This window comes from Symphalangus syndactylus, chromosome 4, assembly GCF_028878055.3.
Source record: "Symphalangus syndactylus isolate Jambi chromosome 4, NHGRI_mSymSyn1-v2.1_pri, whole genome shotgun sequence".
In the NCBI taxonomy this organism is placed as follows: Eukaryota; Metazoa; Chordata; class Mammalia; order Primates; family Hylobatidae; genus Symphalangus; species Symphalangus syndactylus.
Window position 1 is genome coordinate 142,966,921 of NC_072426.2, and position 19,592 is coordinate 142,986,512.

General features: G+C 35.5%; 1 protein-coding gene across 7 annotated transcripts in view; it reads left to right on the plus strand.

Moving 5' to 3' along the window:
* Positions 1–19,592, plus strand: part of CLCN3 (chloride voltage-gated channel 3) — a 103,482-nt gene that overhangs the window by 42,056 nt on the left and 41,834 nt on the right. For 5 of the 7 annotated variants that reach the window (XM_055276392.2, XM_055276387.2, XM_055276395.2 and 2 more), the window contains one exon: positions 17,403–17,560. In XM_055276392.2, coding sequence (XP_055132367.1) covers positions 17,403–17,560 — 158 coding nt within the window. Of the gene's footprint in view, positions 1–5,373; positions 5,440–17,402; positions 17,561–19,592 lie in introns of all 7 variants that reach the window. The other 2 variants (XM_055276393.2, XM_063638406.1) reach the window with 1 other exon arrangement.

Below are 19,592 nucleotides of genomic sequence, written 5' to 3' on the forward strand. Positions count from 1 at the left end.
TTATTTGAAAGTATATAAGGAAGTAATGTTTTTCTAATATAATTAGCCTGCTTTATTTAAAATACACTTTGTGTTCTGATAACACTTTTTTTTTTAGTATTAAGTTCCACTATAATTTAAACATTATAATGTATTCAACAAATGTCTGTCGGTTGCACTGTGTCTGCTACACACTATTTTAGAGTCTGAACAGTTGTAGCATTATTTATCTTGTAGTATTCTGTAGTTAGTAAAAACTTGCTTTTTACATTTTGAGAAAAGCTGTGTAAGGATCATGTTACCTATATTGTGCTTTCTCTTACAGAGTTGCCTTCTTAATAAAATTTCGATATATGTGTATATGTATATGTTAGAACATTTGGAAGAAATATCTAAAAGCATAAAGAAGAAAATAATTTCTCGTAATCACACCACCCAGAGCTTTTTAATTTTTTTTCTTAATGTTACGATCATAAGTTCTTCTGTTTCCTATGTTCTCATTATCAGTTTTCTGTTAAGGATTTCTTTAAACAGGAAGCAAGATGAATGAATAGTGACTGTTCAAACGTCACATTATTTGCTAATCAGTAATAAACTGTAAAACAAGACAGACTATATTTTCCTCATGCTATCACAACATTTGATTGTTAATGATGATAAACCAGAATACCTGGGCTTCAGAAATTTAAATTCCTTTTGTGAAGCTTAACAGTCTTTGACAGAACTTACTTATGGACTGTCTCAGTGTAAAATATGCAAATAATAAGAAATAAGTCAAAACTTACGTGAGAGTAAGCATGGTTACTGATATTACCACAATGTAAGCTTTTTATTTCTATTATACTTTCATAAATAATCCTTTAAGAATCTTGCTTAGGATCTAAATCAGTCCCACTCTTGGCAGCTCAAATAGGTTCTTTATCCCTTGATGAGACTTAATCTATTAATATAAGCCATTGTTATTTGAAAGTAACATTGTGTGTGTGTAGTAGATATAAGCCAGTTATTAGGCTTGCATGACTGTACTGTCTTACCTCAAACATAACTGTAGTATCCTAGTGTCTATGCGTCAGATGTTACTTGTTTTCCATAATTTATGACCTGTTGTAGCCATGGGTCAACACAATGGAATTGATGGAGACAGGCAGCTAACAAATCAAAAGAACTGAATCAGCTTCCCTGTGAGGAAGAACAAAACTATAATGATTAAAATTGATCTTCAGGCTGATAGTGAAGAGGCGGATAAAGTATAAAATTGTGAAGGATATCAATAAAGTAAACATGGATCTGTTTAGTAAATCCTTGAGTGCTATAGCCAGGGATTACCTTTGTTGAGTAAATTGAATTTAATACTACTTTTCAAGGTGAGATGGTAAATGGTGAAGCTTCCTATTTAAGTAAATAATGTCAAGTCTGGAAGTATAAGTAGATTCAAATTAGAATTAGTTTGATATACTATTGATAGATTAGAAATTAAGGTGACATTTCAGAAATAGCCATCTTTAGGGGTAGATTTCCTATATAGAAACAATCAAGCTCTCTCAAAACGTCCCTTCGTTTTTTATCAGGAAAAAAGATTTGGCTTATTTGGACTGTTAGTTTTACACTTTTTCTTCTTAATTTGTTCAAGATATTTAAGTAGTTTTAGAGGTCAAATTCTTTTCTTCTACCAACCCTTTATAATGGATTTGATCTTTTGGGCCTGAGCCTCCATTTACTCCGTGAGGGGCCTTTAACAATTATTTAAATATTTAATTGTTTCATTCAGAGTGAGCATATATGTGTGTATACACACAACACACGCACACACACACACACGGCACTTCTAGGTGCTGTGGAGAATTATAAAAATAGTAATATTAATAATAGTTAATATTTACTAGAATTTCCTGTTACCTGGATACTGTCCTAAGTAGTGTTTTTTCTTAAGAGAGAGGTATCACTCTTTCACCCAGGCTGGAGTGCAGTGGAGTGAGTATAGCAAACTGCAGCCTTGAACTACTGGGCTCAGATCCTCCCGTCTCACCCTCCTTGGTACCTGGAACTGCAGGCATGCAACACTTTGCCTGGCTAATTTAAAAAACAAAAAATTTTTTTTTAGGGAGAGTCTCACTATGTTGTCCAGGCTGGTCTCCAACTCCTGGGCTCAAGCGACCCTCCTGCCTTGGCCTCCCAAGTAGCTGAGATTACAGGTGTGAGCCACTGTGCCTGGCTTGTTCTTTTTTTTTTTTTTTTTTTTGAGACGGAGTCTTGCTCTGTCGCCCAGGCTGGAGTGCAGTGGCGCAATCTTGGCTCACTGCAAGCTCCGCCTCCCGGGTTCACACCATTCTCGTGCCTCAGCCTCTCCGAATAGCTGGGACTACAGGCGCCCGCCACCACGCCCGGCTAATTTTTTTGTATTTTTTTAGTAGAGACGGGGTTTCACCGTGGTCTCGATCTCCTGACCTCGTGATCCGCCCGCCTCGGCCTCCCAAAGTGCTGGGATTACAAGCGTGAGCCACCGCGCCCGGCCCTGGCTTGTTCTAAGTGCTTTATGTGTATGAAATTATTTAAATCCTCATTACAGGTTTATGAAGTAGGTACTGTTATAATCCCCATTTTCTAGTTGACAAGACTGAAGTAAGGAATTGTTAAGGAAAAGTCAGAATTCCATCCAGATATTTGGCTCATACTTTAATCATGAGGCTAAACTGCTTCTCACTACACGTATCTTCATAGTAACTTGTGTTTTAAGTCTGGTAGAGGCATAAGAAGTTTAAAAACAAACAAAATCCTGAGGAAGTTAGTAAATTTCTAGTGAATGATAGAAATGATAGAAATCTCTTCTTCCCCTAAAGTCCCAAGTTGGGACTTTAGGGGAAGAAGAGATTAGTCTCCTTTTGACAAGTGTTATCAAAGTAGACTGTTCTCACATACACAAGGGAACTCAGTAGGGCATTCCTGGTGGATATAATAAAATGAGTAAATGCGATGACAGGAGGAAATGCCTAGTATGTTGCTCTTGGATTAGTTTTGGTACAACAAAGGCAGTTTTGTTGTGAGTTAATAGAGAGGGTAGTATAGAAAGGTGGAAGTTGGAAGAGTGGCAGATCCTAGAGGACTAATGATGGGCTTAGACCACAAAAAGTGTAGCTTTGCCATTGAAATAAATGTTTGGGGTCTTATTTTATCAAGTTTCTCCCTGAAATTATTTCTTGACATTCATTAGCTCAGCAGTGTATCTAAATAAAGCTTTTTTGGGTTTCTATTATAATAGAGGTTTGTTCCTTTTTCTTCCCTCAGAAAAGTATCATTTTTTGCACATTATTTGAAAATCCAGGTGTTATATGATATTGCCAGAGGGACATTCTGTAGGCTCTTTGTAAAATGATTTTAGGATTCAGATACTTATGATATTTTTATTGGCCCTAATATTTTATCCAACAAGAAAATTAAGCCTTTTCTTAAAAATTAATCCATCTAAGTGTCTGTAAATTAAAGGAACAAGTAAAGATTATTTGGTGTCAAAAACTCCTTGTTTCTACAACAGTAGTATAAAACAAGCCTGTTTTTAAATGTACTTTTCCCACAGTATCTGAATTTCAAATCTTCAATAAAATCTGGTTCGTATTACTACCTCTAGCTTGATTTTCTAAAAATAGCTGACACTTTAGTATGGTTAATTTTATGCCATCTCATGGCTTGTCAGAAATGCTTTGTATCAAGATTTAAAAGTGTGAACAGATTTCCTGCCTCATTGATTAAGTTTGTAATTTTGGCTATTTTCCCAGCATCGAGGTTTCTGCTTTGTGTTTATGCAGGAGACTGGTAGCTAAAATTGTACTTTAAGGTTTCGTTTCTTGTTTTTAAATTAACATATGTTTAATTTCTAGTTTCTTTGTAGCCCTTTGCAACTTTAATTAGGTCATAAAGTGGATTTACTCTAGTTTCTCTAATAAATTTTATAAATTTATGAAATATGAAATTTAGCGAATTTTATAAATCTTTTTATTCATGTATTGTACAGCTCATCATATATGCAGACATAATAATTGAATGTGGAACTTGTTTCCAGTTACACAGATGTCTTAATATCCACCTTATCATCTCTAACTAAGGATGTGGCTTTTTATTTTGAGGTGGCAACAGAACAGAAAAGAAAACAGTGAATATGGGCTTAGTATTGCTGCTGCCTGGTTGTGTATCTTTGGTAAACTTCTTTGGGATTTGACATTAACTTGCAAGTTTATACTTTGCAGTTTAGACAGTTAAATATGACTGAATGGCTGAACAAATTTTAATAGCATATGCTTCTTTTATGCTATTTATTTACCCAGTAGACATTTAATTGACCACCTGCTAAATGTGAGGCACTATTCTTGCCATTACCTTTTTAATCTTTGATTTGGAGTCTGCTAACATTCTGGAACTTCCACTATCAACTTATAACGTTTACTTTCCCCTCCCTTACCAGGATGGCCATTTCTTATCAGTAGGGTCGCAGAGAGAGAGAAAAAAAAAACCATCTGGGGCTGGACTTCCTGCTCTTAACATACAGAAGCAAATAGGTTGTGAAGGAATACACAGTATTTTGGATTTCTGCCTCTTCCATAATTTTTTTTTAAATGTTCATATGTTTTGCGTGTGTCTTATGTAACAGTAATCTGCATTATGAACTTAAATGACAAGGATCACCATTTCACATCTTTGGAGATTGATCACAGAGGTAATAAGTAACTCTTATTAAATAACTACATACATCATTTTTCATGTAAAACTATTATTTGGATAAACCCCTTTGAGAAAAGACTTAGGCTCCTGCCAATGTCACTGTGATATTTACTAATAAGCTCAGTTTAAGGTGCAGCAATTTAGGTTGTGGTTTTTTTTTGTTTTTTTTTTGAAGTTCAGTTCAGCAAATATATGTGGAAAGCTTGTGGGTAAAATTATATTTGTATTTATGGGAAAGCAGACGATTTTATTAATGCCTTTATTTTTCTAGTTCAGTGTTTGTCAAACTTCAGGTTTTAACATGATCATGAAACCAGTTGAATTGTGACTAGTATTTTAAAAGGAAAAATTAAAGAAAACAGAAAATAAAATATCAGTATATACCAACTAGTAAGAGTAAGCATTGTTTACTAAACTTTGGTTTTATTTAAGTACATATCTATATACTATGTCAGTGAGAAACATTTCTCCACTTTGTTTTTGAAAAACATTTCAAAAGCTAAAAAAAGTTTGAAAACCTGTTTGTAAGTACACCTGGGGTAAAGGTACACTTCCTGTGGCATGTTGGGAACAACGGAGGGTGAAAATGGGGATGCATTATTATCATAAACTTCTGCTAAAGCATAAGGATGTGAGTGCTGGGAGCAAAGCAGTGCTCACCACTTCTGCCATTTTCTATTGCAGCATTTTAAATAATATAGGAAAAAGTGGACTGCAACCAAAGGCAAAGAGGGATGGTGATGGTGAAGGGTAAGATTGTATTTATTGTCCAAAGGCTAAGTGCATATACATATGTGTTTGGGAGAAGGCATCACGTAATAGTTCTTAACCTACTCTGAGAGAAGATGGTCCACATTTCTTAAAGTATACATATAAACCAACAATGAAATTATTTTAGTGACTTGAGAATCAAAGTGCTAGAGTTTGAATCCCTGTTCTTCTACTTGCTAGCTGTGTGACCTTGGGCCTATTTAACTCTTGGCACCTTGTTTTCCAAATCTATAAAGTGGAAATAATAATACCTGTCTCATTGTGTTGTTGTGAGGATTATATGAACTAATATATGTAATGTCCTGAGAACAATGTCTGGCACACATTAAGTTACTCAATTAAAATTAGCTGTTCTTACTGTTGTTATTATTAGACATGAGCCAGATAACAGTGGCCTCTGCATGGGAAAGATTATTTTAATTCTGATGTAGTTCGGTTTATCTGTTTTTTTCTTTTGTCTCTTGTGCATTAATGTCATATCTAAAAAACCTGCCAAACTCAAGATCACAAAAATTTACTCCTGTATTTTATAGTTTTAGCTCTTTAGATCTAGGATCCATTTTTAGTTAATTTTTATATATGGTGTGAGGTAGGGGTACAGTTTCATTCTTTTGCATGTGAATAGCCAGTTGTCCCAGCATCATTTATTCAAAGGACTATCTTTCCTCACTAGAAAAAATATTTCTTTAAAGAGTAATGAATCCTTTTTTTTCTTTTTAACTGCTGTCACTCAATTGGAAAAAGAATAATGAATAATTTTAAATAATTTTCCTACAGGTAAATTTAAGTCTTTATGTTTAGATTACACATAATAGGAAATAATGGATTTGTATTTCCATAGGTGTGCTTGATCTTTATAAAGTTCTCTGTCTCTGGAAAAAATAAAATAAGGCAAAACAATCTTCTTAGTAGAGTTATTTTTGCAAGAAAGTTGCAAGCCAGTTTTAGTTCATCGATTGGATAATTTTTCCTGCTTGCTGGAGGTATTTCAGTATTGGTAATATCTGAACTATGAAATGCATGAATGATGCATTTTAGGAATTTGTTTCTGTGTCCATACCAGGCATAATGAATTCAGTTATCTGTTAAGGATATAGGATTTTTGCTCAATATACAGTTGTAGAAGAACTCATTGTCCAAATTTTTAAGACTTTTTTTCTTTTTGAGATGGATCTCACTCTGTTGCCCAGGTTGGAGTGCAGTGGCACAACCTCTGCTCACTGCAACCTCCACCTCCCAGATTCAAGTGATTCTGCTGCCTCAGCCTCCCAAGTAGCTGGGACTACAGGCGTCTGCCACTATGCCCGGCTGATTTTTTTATTTTTAGTAGAGATGGGGTTTCACCATATTGCCAGGCTGCTCTTGAACTCCTGACCTCATGATCTGCCTACTTCAGCCTCCCAAAGTGCTGAGATTACAGGCGTGAGCCACCGTGCCCAGCCAGACTTTTTTTTTTTTTTTTTTTGCTTTCTTTGTCATATTGTTAGTCTTCTGGTTAAGTGATATTATAACTTAGTCATATGAGTAATATAATGCAGCATGCTGAAGTGTGTGTGTGGGAGGGGGTGTTTTTGTTTGTTGTTTGTTTTTTAAGTAGAGATGAGATCTCACTATGTTTCCCAGGCTGCCTTGAACCCTTGGGCTCAAACGATACAGCCTCCTGCCACAGCATCCTGATTAGCTGGGACTACAGGTGTGCACCACTACACCTGGCTTTCCTGATGAAATTTTAAATACCCAAATATTTGAGCAGAAATAATAGCTTGTGTTTATTGTTTTTCTACTATTTGTCAAGTATAGTATTAAATGTTTTACATAATTTATCTCTAGTCCATATACAATACTCTACTAGAAGTGGGTAACAAAACCAAGGTACTCAAAGAGGTTAATAAGTAACTTGTGCTGGATCACAGAACTAATGGGAGGCAGGGCTGGAATTTGACTCTAGGTCTTTCTGACCTCAAAGTGCAGTAAAGTCATGGAATTTCTCTACTAGGCCACCTGGAAGAAAAGTGATCTTTTTTCCAGTCTTTTTTGTTACTGTTTTTCAGGTAGGAGATAGTAGAGTTAGGTAGTAGAATAATAGTCACTGGCATCTGGTAGTCAGCCCTCCAAAAAAGTTTTTGATTTTTTTTTTGTCTTAAACTTGGAAGCTACTAACTTTGAGGTCATACTTTCTTATCATCCAAGAGCTGGATATTTAGGTAGCAGGAACTATGGAATTATCCTAAGTCCTCTTGAAGGCTCAGCTGTTAAAATTAATTGGTTCTGATTACCACTGTGCTCAAGATTTACATTTCTAGGAGCCACAGTTTGATTGGTCTAACTTGGATCTGTGCGTTTTCTTTAGCTGGGGAGGAGAAGGTACCTTGATTGATACCTTCACCAGGACTGCATGCAGTGAGGGACAGAAGTTTCCCTAAAATAGTTGCGTTCTGTTATAGGAAGAAGGGGAAGGAGATACCAAGTGGGCAAAAACAATCAGTTTCCATTACATAAATAATAACCCTAATGTGAAGATAATAAATGGATAATATGATTATTTTAAGTTTGGAAATATACCTGGTTATTAGTATTGAATATCTGGTAGTGGGATTGGAGAAAAAGTTGAGAATAAGAAAAGACTTAAAATAGTAAAAATTAATTGGAAAAGAGGATGGCTAAGCAGATACATATATGTTAGATAATCATAATGGCAAACCAACCTGAAGATTTGTTTACATTGTAGTATGTAGCCAGGTGTGGTGGTGCTTGCCTGCAGTCCCAACTACTTGGGAGGCTGAGGCAGGATGATTGCTTGAGCCTAGGTTTGAGGCTACAGTGAGCTATGTTTCCACCACTGCTTTCCAGCCTAGGTGGCAGAGCAAGGCCCTATCTCTAAAAAAATAAAGTAAAATGAATAAATTATAGTATGTTGTAACAAATATAGTTCTCTGAAGTCACTGAAAATGTGCATGTGCATTTAATGATGTGAAATAATTTTCAGGAAGTATGAATGAAAAAAATCAACTTTTAAGTGTGGCTAGTATGATCTTACCTATATCTCACTTATAGAAAATATAAAAGGCTGAAGCCAGTCACCAGTTTAATAGTTCTAACCTCTTGTTTACTTGATTCCCTTTTTTCTCCTCCCCAGTAATCCTCATGTAGTTAGGTAAAGTTGGTTCTTCATCTGGTTTATTGCAGAAACCCCTAAGCCTGTTTACTTAAAGCTTTTTGAAACCCAGAGACCCATCTTTTGAATTCGAAAGTTTTGACTATTAAGAATTAGTCTTTTTGTGTGTTTGTTGGCCGCATAAATGTCTCCTTTTGAGAAGTGTCTGTTCCTATCCTTTGCCCACTTTTTGATGGGGTTGTTTGTTTTTTTCTTCTACATTTGTTTAAGTTCCTTGTAGATTCTGGATATTAGACCTTTGTCAGATGGATAGATTGCAAAAATTTTCTCCCATTCTATAGGTTGCCCGTTCACTCTGATGATAGTTTCATTTACTGTGCAGAAGTTCTTTAGTTTAATTAGATCCCATTTGTCAATTTTGGCTTTTGTTGCCGTTGCTTTTGGTGTTTTAGTCATGAAGTCTTTGCCAGTGCCTATGTCCTAAATGGTATTGCCTAGGTTTTCATGGTTTTGGGTTTTACATTTAAGCCTTAAATCGATCTCGAGTTAATTTTTGTATAAGTTTTCTGCATATGGATAGCCAGTTTTCCCAGCACCATTTATTAAATAGGGAATCTTTCCCCATTGCTTGTTTTTGTCAGGTTTGTTGAAGATCAGATGATTGTAGGTGTGTGTTATTTCTGAGATCTTTGTTCTGTTCCATTGGTCTATATATGTGTTTTGGTACCAGTACTATGCTGTTTTGGTTACTGTAGCCTTGTAGTATAATTTGAAGTCAGGTAGTATGATGCCTCCAGCTTTATTTTTGCTTAGGATTGTCTTGGCTATATGGGCTCCTTTTTGATTCCATATGAAATTTGAAGTAGGTTTTTCTAATTTTGCAAGGAAAGTTAATGGTAGCTTGATGGGAATAGCACTGAATCTATAAATTACTTTAGGCAGTATGGCCATTTTCATAATATTGATTCTTCCTATCCATGAGCATGGAATGTTTTTCCATTTGTTTGTGTCCTTTCTTATTTCCTTGGGCAGTGGTTTGTAGTTCTCCTTGAAGAGGTCCTTCACGTCCCTCGTAAGTTGTATTCATCATCACTGATCATTAGAGAAATGAAAATCAAAACCACAATGAGATATCGTCTCATGCCAGTCAAATGGCGATTATTATAAAAAGTCAAAAAAGAATAGATGTGGGTAAGGCTGTGGAGAAATAGGAACGCTTTTACACTGTTGGTGGGAGTGTAAATTAGTTCAACCATTGTGGAAGACAGTGTGGCAATTCCTCAAGGATCTAGAACCAGAAATACCATTTGACCCAGCAATCCCATTACTGGGTATATACACAAATGATTATAAATCATTCTGCTATAAAGACACATGCACACGTATGTTTATTATAGCACTATTTACAATAGCAAAGACTTGGAACCAACCCAAATACCCATCAATGGTAGACTGGATAAAGAAAATGTGGCACATATATACCATGAAATACTATGCAGCCATAAGAAAGAATGAGATCGTGTCCTTTGCAGGGACATGGATGAAGCTGGAAGCCATCATTCTCAGCAAACTAACACAGAAATAGAAAACCAAACACTGCATGTTCTTACTTATAAGTGGGAGTTGAACAGTGAGAGCACATGGACACACGGAGGGGAACATCACACACCGAGGCCTGTCAGGGGGTTGGGGGCAAGGGGAGGGAGAGCATTAGGACAAATACCTAATGCATTTGGGGTTTAAAACCTAGATGATGGGTTGGTAAGTGCAGTAAACCACCATGGCACATATGCACCTATGTAACAAACCTGCACATTCTGAACATGTATCCCAGAACTTAAATTTAAAGAGAAAAGAATTTTTCTCCTCTATGGGTTTCAGAAGCCTACATTTGAAACTGGGATACCATAATATCGAATCGTGTTCTCCATGCTCTGCTGTGTATTTCTTTTCCTATGGCCATGGATGTCACTGACTGAATTGGTGCGGGGAAGGTGTGTGGAGGGGTCAAGAAAATAGCATGGACTAAGGAAACTTGCTTAGTCTTTCCTAGAGGTATTCCACTACAGCTCCACTACTGTCTTCACAGGTAAGTGAGAACCGCATATGCTTTGAGAAATGGCTGACAAAGGCAAATCCTGTCATCTTAGGTTAATAAAATCTAACTGTGGCTGGGCACAGTGGCTCACGCCTGTAATCCCGACACTTTGGCAGGCCAAGGCGGGCGAGGTCAGGAGGTTGAGACCATCTTGGCTAACACGGTGAAACCCTGTCTCTACTAAAAATAAAAAAAATTAGCCGGGCTTGGTGGCGGGCGCCTGTAGTCCCAGCTATTTGGGAGGCTGAGGCAGGAGAATGGCTTGAACCTGGGAGGTGGAGCTTGCAGTGAGCCGAGATCGTGCCACTGCACTCCAGCCTGGGCGACAGAGCAAGTCTCCATCTCAAAATAAATAAATAAAGCGAGTGAGTCTGCATCTCAAAATAAATAAATAAATTAATTAATTAAATTAAATGAGGAGCTGGGACTACAGACGTGCGCCACCACACCCAGATAATTTTTGTATTTTTAATGGAGTCGGGGTTTCACCATGTTAGCCAGTTTAGTCTCAAACCCTGGCCTCAAGTGAGCCGCCTGCCTCAGCCTCCCAAAGTGCTGGGATTACAGGTGTGAGCCACCACGCCCCGCCTTTGATATATTATTACAGGAAAAAAGAGGAGATGTACTTTATGTAGAAGAGAACTTTAATTTATGCCGTGACAGTACCTAAAAGATACATCCTTTATTCATGTGTAAGATGAAATTGAGAGGTAAAATTGGATATACTGTTGCTTTTAAAAAATTTTGACATATATATAATTTTTTGTACTTATCTCATTTTAGCCTATATAAGTTATATATATATTTTTTGTTTGTTTGGTGTGAGACAGAGTCTTGCTCTGTCGCCCAGGCTAGAGTGCAGTGGTGCAATCTCGGCTTACTGCAACCTTCGCCTCCCAGATTCAAGCGATTCTCCTGCCTCAGCCTCCTGAATAGCTGGGATTACAGGCACCTGCCACCGCGCCCAGCTAATTTTTGTATTTTTAGTAGAGGCAGCGTTTCACCATCTTCGCCAGGCTGGTCTTGAACTCCTGACCTTGTGATCCACCCGCCTTAGCCTCCCAAAGTGCTGGGATTATAAGCGTGAGCCACCGCGCCCGGCTGTAAGTTATATCTTACACAAATCTAGGTTTCATTCAGAGAATTATATGCAAAGAAACAGTGCAACAGGAATATTTTAAAGCCATTGTTAGAAAACATAATACCTTTAAAATTACTTTTCACATTAGAAATATAGTGACTTCTCCCCAGTTTAGGATAGAAATTTTCCTTTTCTTCTCCTTCTTTATACTATTTAGATTTCCATGTTTGGCAGAACAAATTATAAGAGAAAATATTTGAAATGTCACATACTAAAGTAAATGTTTGGATGTTTGAAAATTTTCTGGTTTCCAGAGATTTTGAATTGCTGAATTGTTGTGTAAATTAAGATGTTGAGTAGTTTCCATAGAGTAATTATTTGAAAGTCACTGAAAGCAAGACACATGCCTAATGTAAATGTTTATTGCACTACTGTACCTTTTTCTACCTCATAAAAATGAGAACAGCAGTCTGTACTTTTCCACTTCGTCATTCATAAGTCTATTGGAGAAATGTATATTTTGTTTGCTTATTATCTTCATGCTGCAAATAGCCTGGAAATTCTTTAAGTGGCGCTAGCGATTTATTATGGATACATGTTAAGTGGTATAGAAATTTCGCTTTTTTTTTTTTTTGCATAAAGAGTAACAAGATCAGTAGTCCGTATTTCTTCAGCTCTACCCAGAGAAGGGCAATGTAGGAGGGAAAATGAAGTTTGCAAAATATTTCATAGTAGGCTTTTTCTTAAAGTAACTTCAGACTTACAGAAGTTTAAAAATAGTACAAAGAATCCCATATACCTGTCACCCCAGTTCCTGAAGTGTTAATATTTTACCACATTTGTTCATTATGTCTCTGTTCTCCAAGTACTATATATGCCATTATATGTAATATGTAGCATTTTATATAGATATAGGGCACGTATGCACTATATATTTTTTTCTGAGCCATGTAAAGAGTAAAATGCAGACGTAACGTGCTTTTACTCCTAAATACTTCAGTGTGTGTATTCCCTCAAGAAAGGGCATTTTCTTCTGTATAGCTACCGTATACTTATACACTTTTCAAAATCAGAACATTCACATTGATACCGTACTATGACATGATCTGCAGACCATTTTCCAATATGCCAGTTGTCCCACTATGTCCTTTAGTACAAAAGAAAAAAGTTTTTTTTCCTGGTTTAGGAGCTAATCCTGGAGCACATGTTACATCTAGTTGTTTTAATCTAGAATAGTTCCTCAGTTCTTTATCTTTCATAACCTTGACATTTTTGGAGAGTACAATCCATATATTTTGCAGAATTTCCCTTAGTTTGGGTGTGCTGGTTTTTCCTTATAAGATTCATTTTATGCATTTTTGGCCAGAATACCACGGAAGTACTGTACATCTTACCAGAAAGCCATAAGTGGCATTTGCCTTTTCCAAATGATCAGTTTTAATATTATATGGAAAGCAGAGTCAGAGATTCTCACATATGTCAAGATATTATAAGTGTTCCTGTTACATTTATTCTCCAATTGCTTTTTCTCAAGAAAATGTGTGGCCTTTCAGATAGCTTTTGCAAAGTGGAAGTTACTACATAAAATTAGGATGGAGGGTGGGGAAGAGCTTTATTAAAGCTTTAAGTTTAAGCTTTTGAGTATGTGTTGTATGTAAATGAATGTGGCTGTTGATGCAATTGAGTATGTATTGTATGTAAATGAACATGGACATTGATGCAGGGATTGGGCCTTTAAACCTTTGGCCAAGAATGGTATCAATTATTATTATCATTATTATTATTATTATTATTTTTTGGAGTACTTCTGCTAAAACACTGAAATCAGTGTGCCACTCTCCTTTTAGAAGTTTTACACCTTTCCAAGGTACACTTTTTTTTTTTTTTTTTAATTTGGTGACAGAGTTTTGCTCTGTCGCCCAGTCTGGAGTGCATTGGCACGATCACAGCCCACTTCAGCCTCTACTTCCTAGACTCCAGCAATCCTTCCACTTCAGCCTCCCGAGTAGCTGGGATTACAGGTGCACACCACCATGCTCAGCTAGTTTTTGTAGAGACGGGGTTTTGCCATGTCGCCCAGGCTGGTCTCCAACTCCTGAGCTCAATCTATCCGTCCTCCTCAGCCTACCAAAGTACTGGGATTACAGGCATGGGCCACCACTCCCGGCTTCCAAGGCAGGCAGTTAAATGTAATAAATAGGGAGATAAGCAAGAACCCTGTTGGACCTGGTAGAAGCAAACATTTATTAGTACTATTACGTTGTTTAAAATATTAGCGCCTTATATATTCATGTCCTCTCAGAATTATCAAAAAACCCACTCTATAGTTTATTTGGCTTATATCTCCGCAGTAATAAAATTAGTTAATAGTATTGGCATTGTGGTTCTTTGTGCATTTCTCCCTTATCCCACCCCAAATTGATTTCAAATGATCTCTTGATCTAGTCTAAGAATGTTTATAGTGATTACAAAAAGTTCAGATTCTGGCTTTAACATATATAATTGTTTTTTTATGTGTAAACAAAAGAGAATGAGTTTGTTTAAACCAGAAAGATGGCAAGAGTAGTCTGGGAATTTTCTTCCATTCCTTAAAAGTCCTATAATAAAATAAACATATCTTGTGTTTTATTTTTACAGTTTTTTTAAACATTAGTATAGAGTGCCACTTCTTATATTCTATATCAAATAATTAGTTACATTTTCAATAATAACCTCTGAGTAATTTTTAGCATTAAAATCTGCATTACAAAATAATTTGAGGATATAATTTATAATCACTTATGCTAAAATCACCTATTTGAAATGATATATGAGGTTTTCAAAGTTTATAGTGCTTTGGAAAAAATTTAAATGTTTCTTTGTTTATGTCTCTTTATTATAAGCTGTAGCATATATCATGTAGTTGTCAAGGATGCTGATAGATACTTAATATTTAAAGGTGACTTGTCTAAAGTTAGCTGTCCAGGACTAGAATCTGGGCCTTTTGGTAACAGTTCATTGCTCTATTTACTTAAATGATGATTGGATTCGTTAGAATTTCTCTATTTTCGTAGCTGTCTCTATGGTTCTATGAAAATACTGTGTGTGTGCCTATACGTATATGTATACCTGTAAGTACAAAGTAGAAAATGAAAGTTCATTTTCTGCTTTTGACAATTCTAATCCCCAGAGATAACTGTTATTAATATGTTGTCTCATGTTTGGTCATACTGTTTTCTCTGTATTCTGTGTATTACTGTATAAATTTTACACAGTAATTTGCATATTAAAAATGCTAATCTACACCTGGCCCTTCTTAAAAAACTGCAATTTATTGTAGCCAATTTTTTATACCAGTATATATTGATCAACCTTATTCTAACTGCTGCATTATATATAAATTACATAATTTCATTCGTTACCAATAGATGAGACATTTCCATTGGTTTGAATTTTTCAGTATTACAGATAATGGTTCAATTAAATATTTAAGCCTTTGCGCACTTGTAGAATTAATTCCTAGAAGTAGAACCCTTATATTTTGATAGATATTTCCAAATTGCTTCCCAAAATGTTTGTATCTCTTTACTTCCACTGTCAAGTCTAATAATTTTCACTTGGATTATCATATTTCTTACCCAGCCTGTTTTTGACACTCTAAACTCTTTTTCTTGTATTTTTTTTGAGACAGCATCTTGCTTTGTCACCCGGTTGAAATGCAGTGGCGCAACGACCAACCTGGGCTCAAGCAATTCTCCCAACTTAGTCTACTGAGCAGCTCGGACTACAGGCACATATCACCATGCCCAGCACTTTTTTTTTTTTTTTTTTTTTTTGTATTTTTAGTAGAGATGAGGTTTTGCCATGTTGCCCAAGCTGGTCTCAAATTCCTGAGCTCAAGCAATCCACCCATCTCAGCCTCCCAAAATGCTGGGATTACAGGTGTGAGCCACTGCACCTGGCCCAAAAGCTCTTTTTCTAACAGCAATATAAATTGTCTTTTGCAGACTATACTCATATATGTTTCTTCTTTCAGAAATAGGTGTTAAGTGTATCTAACATGGAATGTACAGCTATAATTCTCATTGTGAAACCATAGCCTAATTTATTTCATATTACAATTTAAAATTCATGTTTTTTAGGAAGTTTTCTTAGATCAATCCACCTAGTTCCAGGTGCTACAGCCCCAAGATTTCTTTCTTTTTAACAAATTAAATATAGGTAACATGACTAGAATTCTAGTCAAAGAATATTGGAACCTTGGAACTTCAGTATTTGAACTTTATTTTGAAATATAATTTGTTATATTAAAAAATATTATAATATATTGCACCTGGAAGTCGGGGCAGTTTTTTTTTTTTAATTATCTTTGTATCTGCTACACTGTAAAGTGCTATTTATATAAAAAATTCTTAATAGAAGTCTTCAGTTGTAAGTCTGCTGTACAGACTTTAGATCAGGGATTGGCAAACTATGAGCCATGTGCCAAATCCTGTCCTTCACCTGTTTTGTAAATAAAGTTTTATTGGAACACATTCAGACTCATTCATGAACATATTGTCTATGATTTCTTTTGTGCTACTATGGCAGAATTGAGTTGTTGCAACTGTGTGGCATCCAAAGCCTAAAATATTTACTCTCTGGCTCTTCGCCAACCCGTTTTAGATGATGAGCACTTTGGCATTAATATGTTTTTGTTTTCTTTCTATAGCACATAGTAAGATGTTCTGCCCACATTGTGCATAATTTATGGGTTTATTCAAGGATTTATGCAAGTGTAGCTGCAAGAAAAAAAAACCTGGAAGTGAACTTGCTAGGTTGAAGAGCATCTGTGTATATTAAATTTTGTTAGCTTTCGCCTTCCCAAAGGGATTATTCCATTTCATACTTAAACTACTAATTTTGTGATAGGACTTCTTTCTCCATAGCTTTGCTAAATTAGTGCATTCACACACTTCATCTTTACTCATCTGATAGAGGGAAATGATATTGCGGATTTGATTTGCATTTCTTTTTATGTGTTAGGTTGAGCTTATTTTCATATTTAAAAGCCACTTGTGTTTCTTTTTCTTGAGCTATCTTTTAATGTCCTTCCTGATACATTTCTCAAGTCTGTGATACTCATATAAGATATATGGTGAACATGTGTCAAAGATTTATTTGACTCTAATGAGGGAACCCGCCTGATGACAAGGCTGATTGAAAGGAGAATGTGTGAGATGAAGTGTATATCATCAGTGAAAGAAAGCAAATTCTTACAGGGCAAAAACAAAACCACAACTCTAAGGGTTATTTTTTCTACTGGACAGAATTCATTTGCATTTTACCAGATAAAAATTACTATTTTCAATTTATCTTTTACAAATCGTTTTCTAATTTTACCGAGTCTGTTCCCTAATCAGTAGTAAATAGTCTTCAAAATTCTCCAGAACGTCAAGTGACTTATTATGCAAGCTAATTGTTGACACTTGGGTTTGATTTTAAAAGGCCATGCCATAATCTTTTGGCCTTACTTCTAAGTTTTGGATAATTTTTCTTAACACATTTTTCTCTAATTGCAATGATTTTAAGTGATATTATTTCTGTATGACTTAATAATGAACTTCTAAGAAGGTCACTTAGCTCACTATTGTCTCTTCTAAAACATACTCATCTTTTTTCTTTTGTAGGAACTCATTATACAATGACAAATGGAGGCAGCATTAACAGTTCTACACATTTACTGGATCTTTTGGATGAACCAATTCCAGGTGTTGGTACATATGATGATTTCCATACTATTGATTGGGTGCGAGAAAAATGTAAAGACAGAGAAAGGCATAGACGGGTAAGTGTTCTTAGTAAAAATTTTTAAAAACATAGTGCATGATTAGATCTTTTAATAATGTATTTCTGCCAGTGATCTCAGGCTGCCAAAATATGTTTACATTTAATATAAGTAAATGTCTACATTTCATATGTGGTACATGGTTTTTTTCTTTTTCTATGTTTAATTTTTTTAGCTTACTTATACCCTGTATCTTTCCAGAAAGAATTTCAGGTAGCTAAAAAACAAGGAAATACAATAAGACAAAATAATAAGGAAAGGGAAAAATACAGCACAGGAGTTGGGGGGAAGAACAAGCCAAGTTCAAGATATGGAGGTCAGCATGATTTTGGGCTTTGAGCAGTCCACCAGCTAAGGCAAAAAAGGAAACTCATTGCATAGCTCTTACCTATAGAAAAAGAAGAAATCTACTGGGGGGCAGATAGTCTTGTGGGATTTTGCTGTTTTCTTTTATCTCCTTTCCCAGTATTTGATTCTGAGATATTTCTCAATTTGACTCCCAAATAAAGCTTATTGAGTGTTGTAATGGTTTACTATTTTTTTAAAAATGGCTTTAACATATAAAAGTACAATTTATGGGTCCTTTTTGTTCGTGGTCGTGACTTACTGATAATGTAATCCAAAATACATTTTTTATTTTGTATTTATTTATTTATTTTTGAGACAGAGTCTCAGTCTTCTGCCCATGCTGGAGTGTAGTGGTGTGATCTTGGCTCACTGCACCCTCTGCCTCCTGGATTCAAGCAATGCTCCTGCCTCAGCCTCCTGAGTAGCTGGGACTACAAACGTGCGCCACCATGCCTGGCTAGTTTTTATACAAAATATGTTTTTTAAAAAACAACAATTTTTTTTGTGGGGGGGTGCGGGGGACTGTTACCCAGACGAGTGCAGTGGTGCAATCTTGGCTCACTGCAACCTCTGCCTCCCAGGTTCAAGCAATTCTTGTACACAGCCTCCTGAGTAGCTGGAATTACAGGTGTGTGCCATGATGCCAAGCTAATTTTTGTATTTTTAGTAGAGATGAAGTTTTGCCATGTTGGCCAGGCTAGTCTCGAACTCCTGGCCTCAAGTGATTGGCTGACCTCAGCCTCCCAAAGTAGAAAATCTTTTTGAAAATAAAATTCCAAATCTCAAAAGGCCCTATATAATTTTGGCGTTGGAAATTTACTTGTCAATGAAAATGACTATTTACACAAATTATAAGCTTCCATATTAATGTATATGTGTGTGAAAACTGAAATTCAAATTATATTATATTGTTTATGAAAGGTACAGCTTCTGAGATTCATCAGATGATATTTACCTTTAGGGCATATCTAAAAATAAAATACAGTACATGAAATCAGTGCTTTAATCTAGTGATTCTTAAACTTTTTGGTCTCAGATCCCCTTTAAACTCTTAAAAAACATTGAAGAGCCCTAAGGAGCCTTTGTTTACATGGTTTTTATCAATGGATATTTACCATATTAGACACTGAAACTGAGGGTTTTTAAAAAAATAATTCATTTAAAAGTAACAGTAACAAAACCCATTACATGTTAACATAAATAACATTTTTAAAAAACTATATTTTCAAAAAAAAATTTAGTGAGAGAATGACATTGTGCTACATTTGCTATAAATCTCATTATTGTCTGGCTTAATAAAACACTGCTGGATTCTCATATCTGCTTTTGCATTCGATATGTTATATGTTGTTTTTATGGAAGTATGTGAAGAAAATTCAACCTCATACACAGATAATATAGTTGGAAAAGCTATGAGTATTTTAATAGCATTTTAAGATTATTGCAAATATTATTCTTTGATACTACACAAAAGTGACAATTGTTAGTTTCTTAAAGATTATTTGTAATATGTACTTTGAAACTGCATCAATGAACTTTGTCTTCTGTTACATTAAAATGCATTGATTTTGAACCTTGAACTTTGAATATATGATTTTGTAACGTTATGCAGTGATCATTTAGAAAATATTGATTCACTGATTTATGTGGATCTTTTAAATGTTGACACTTATATAATATAATA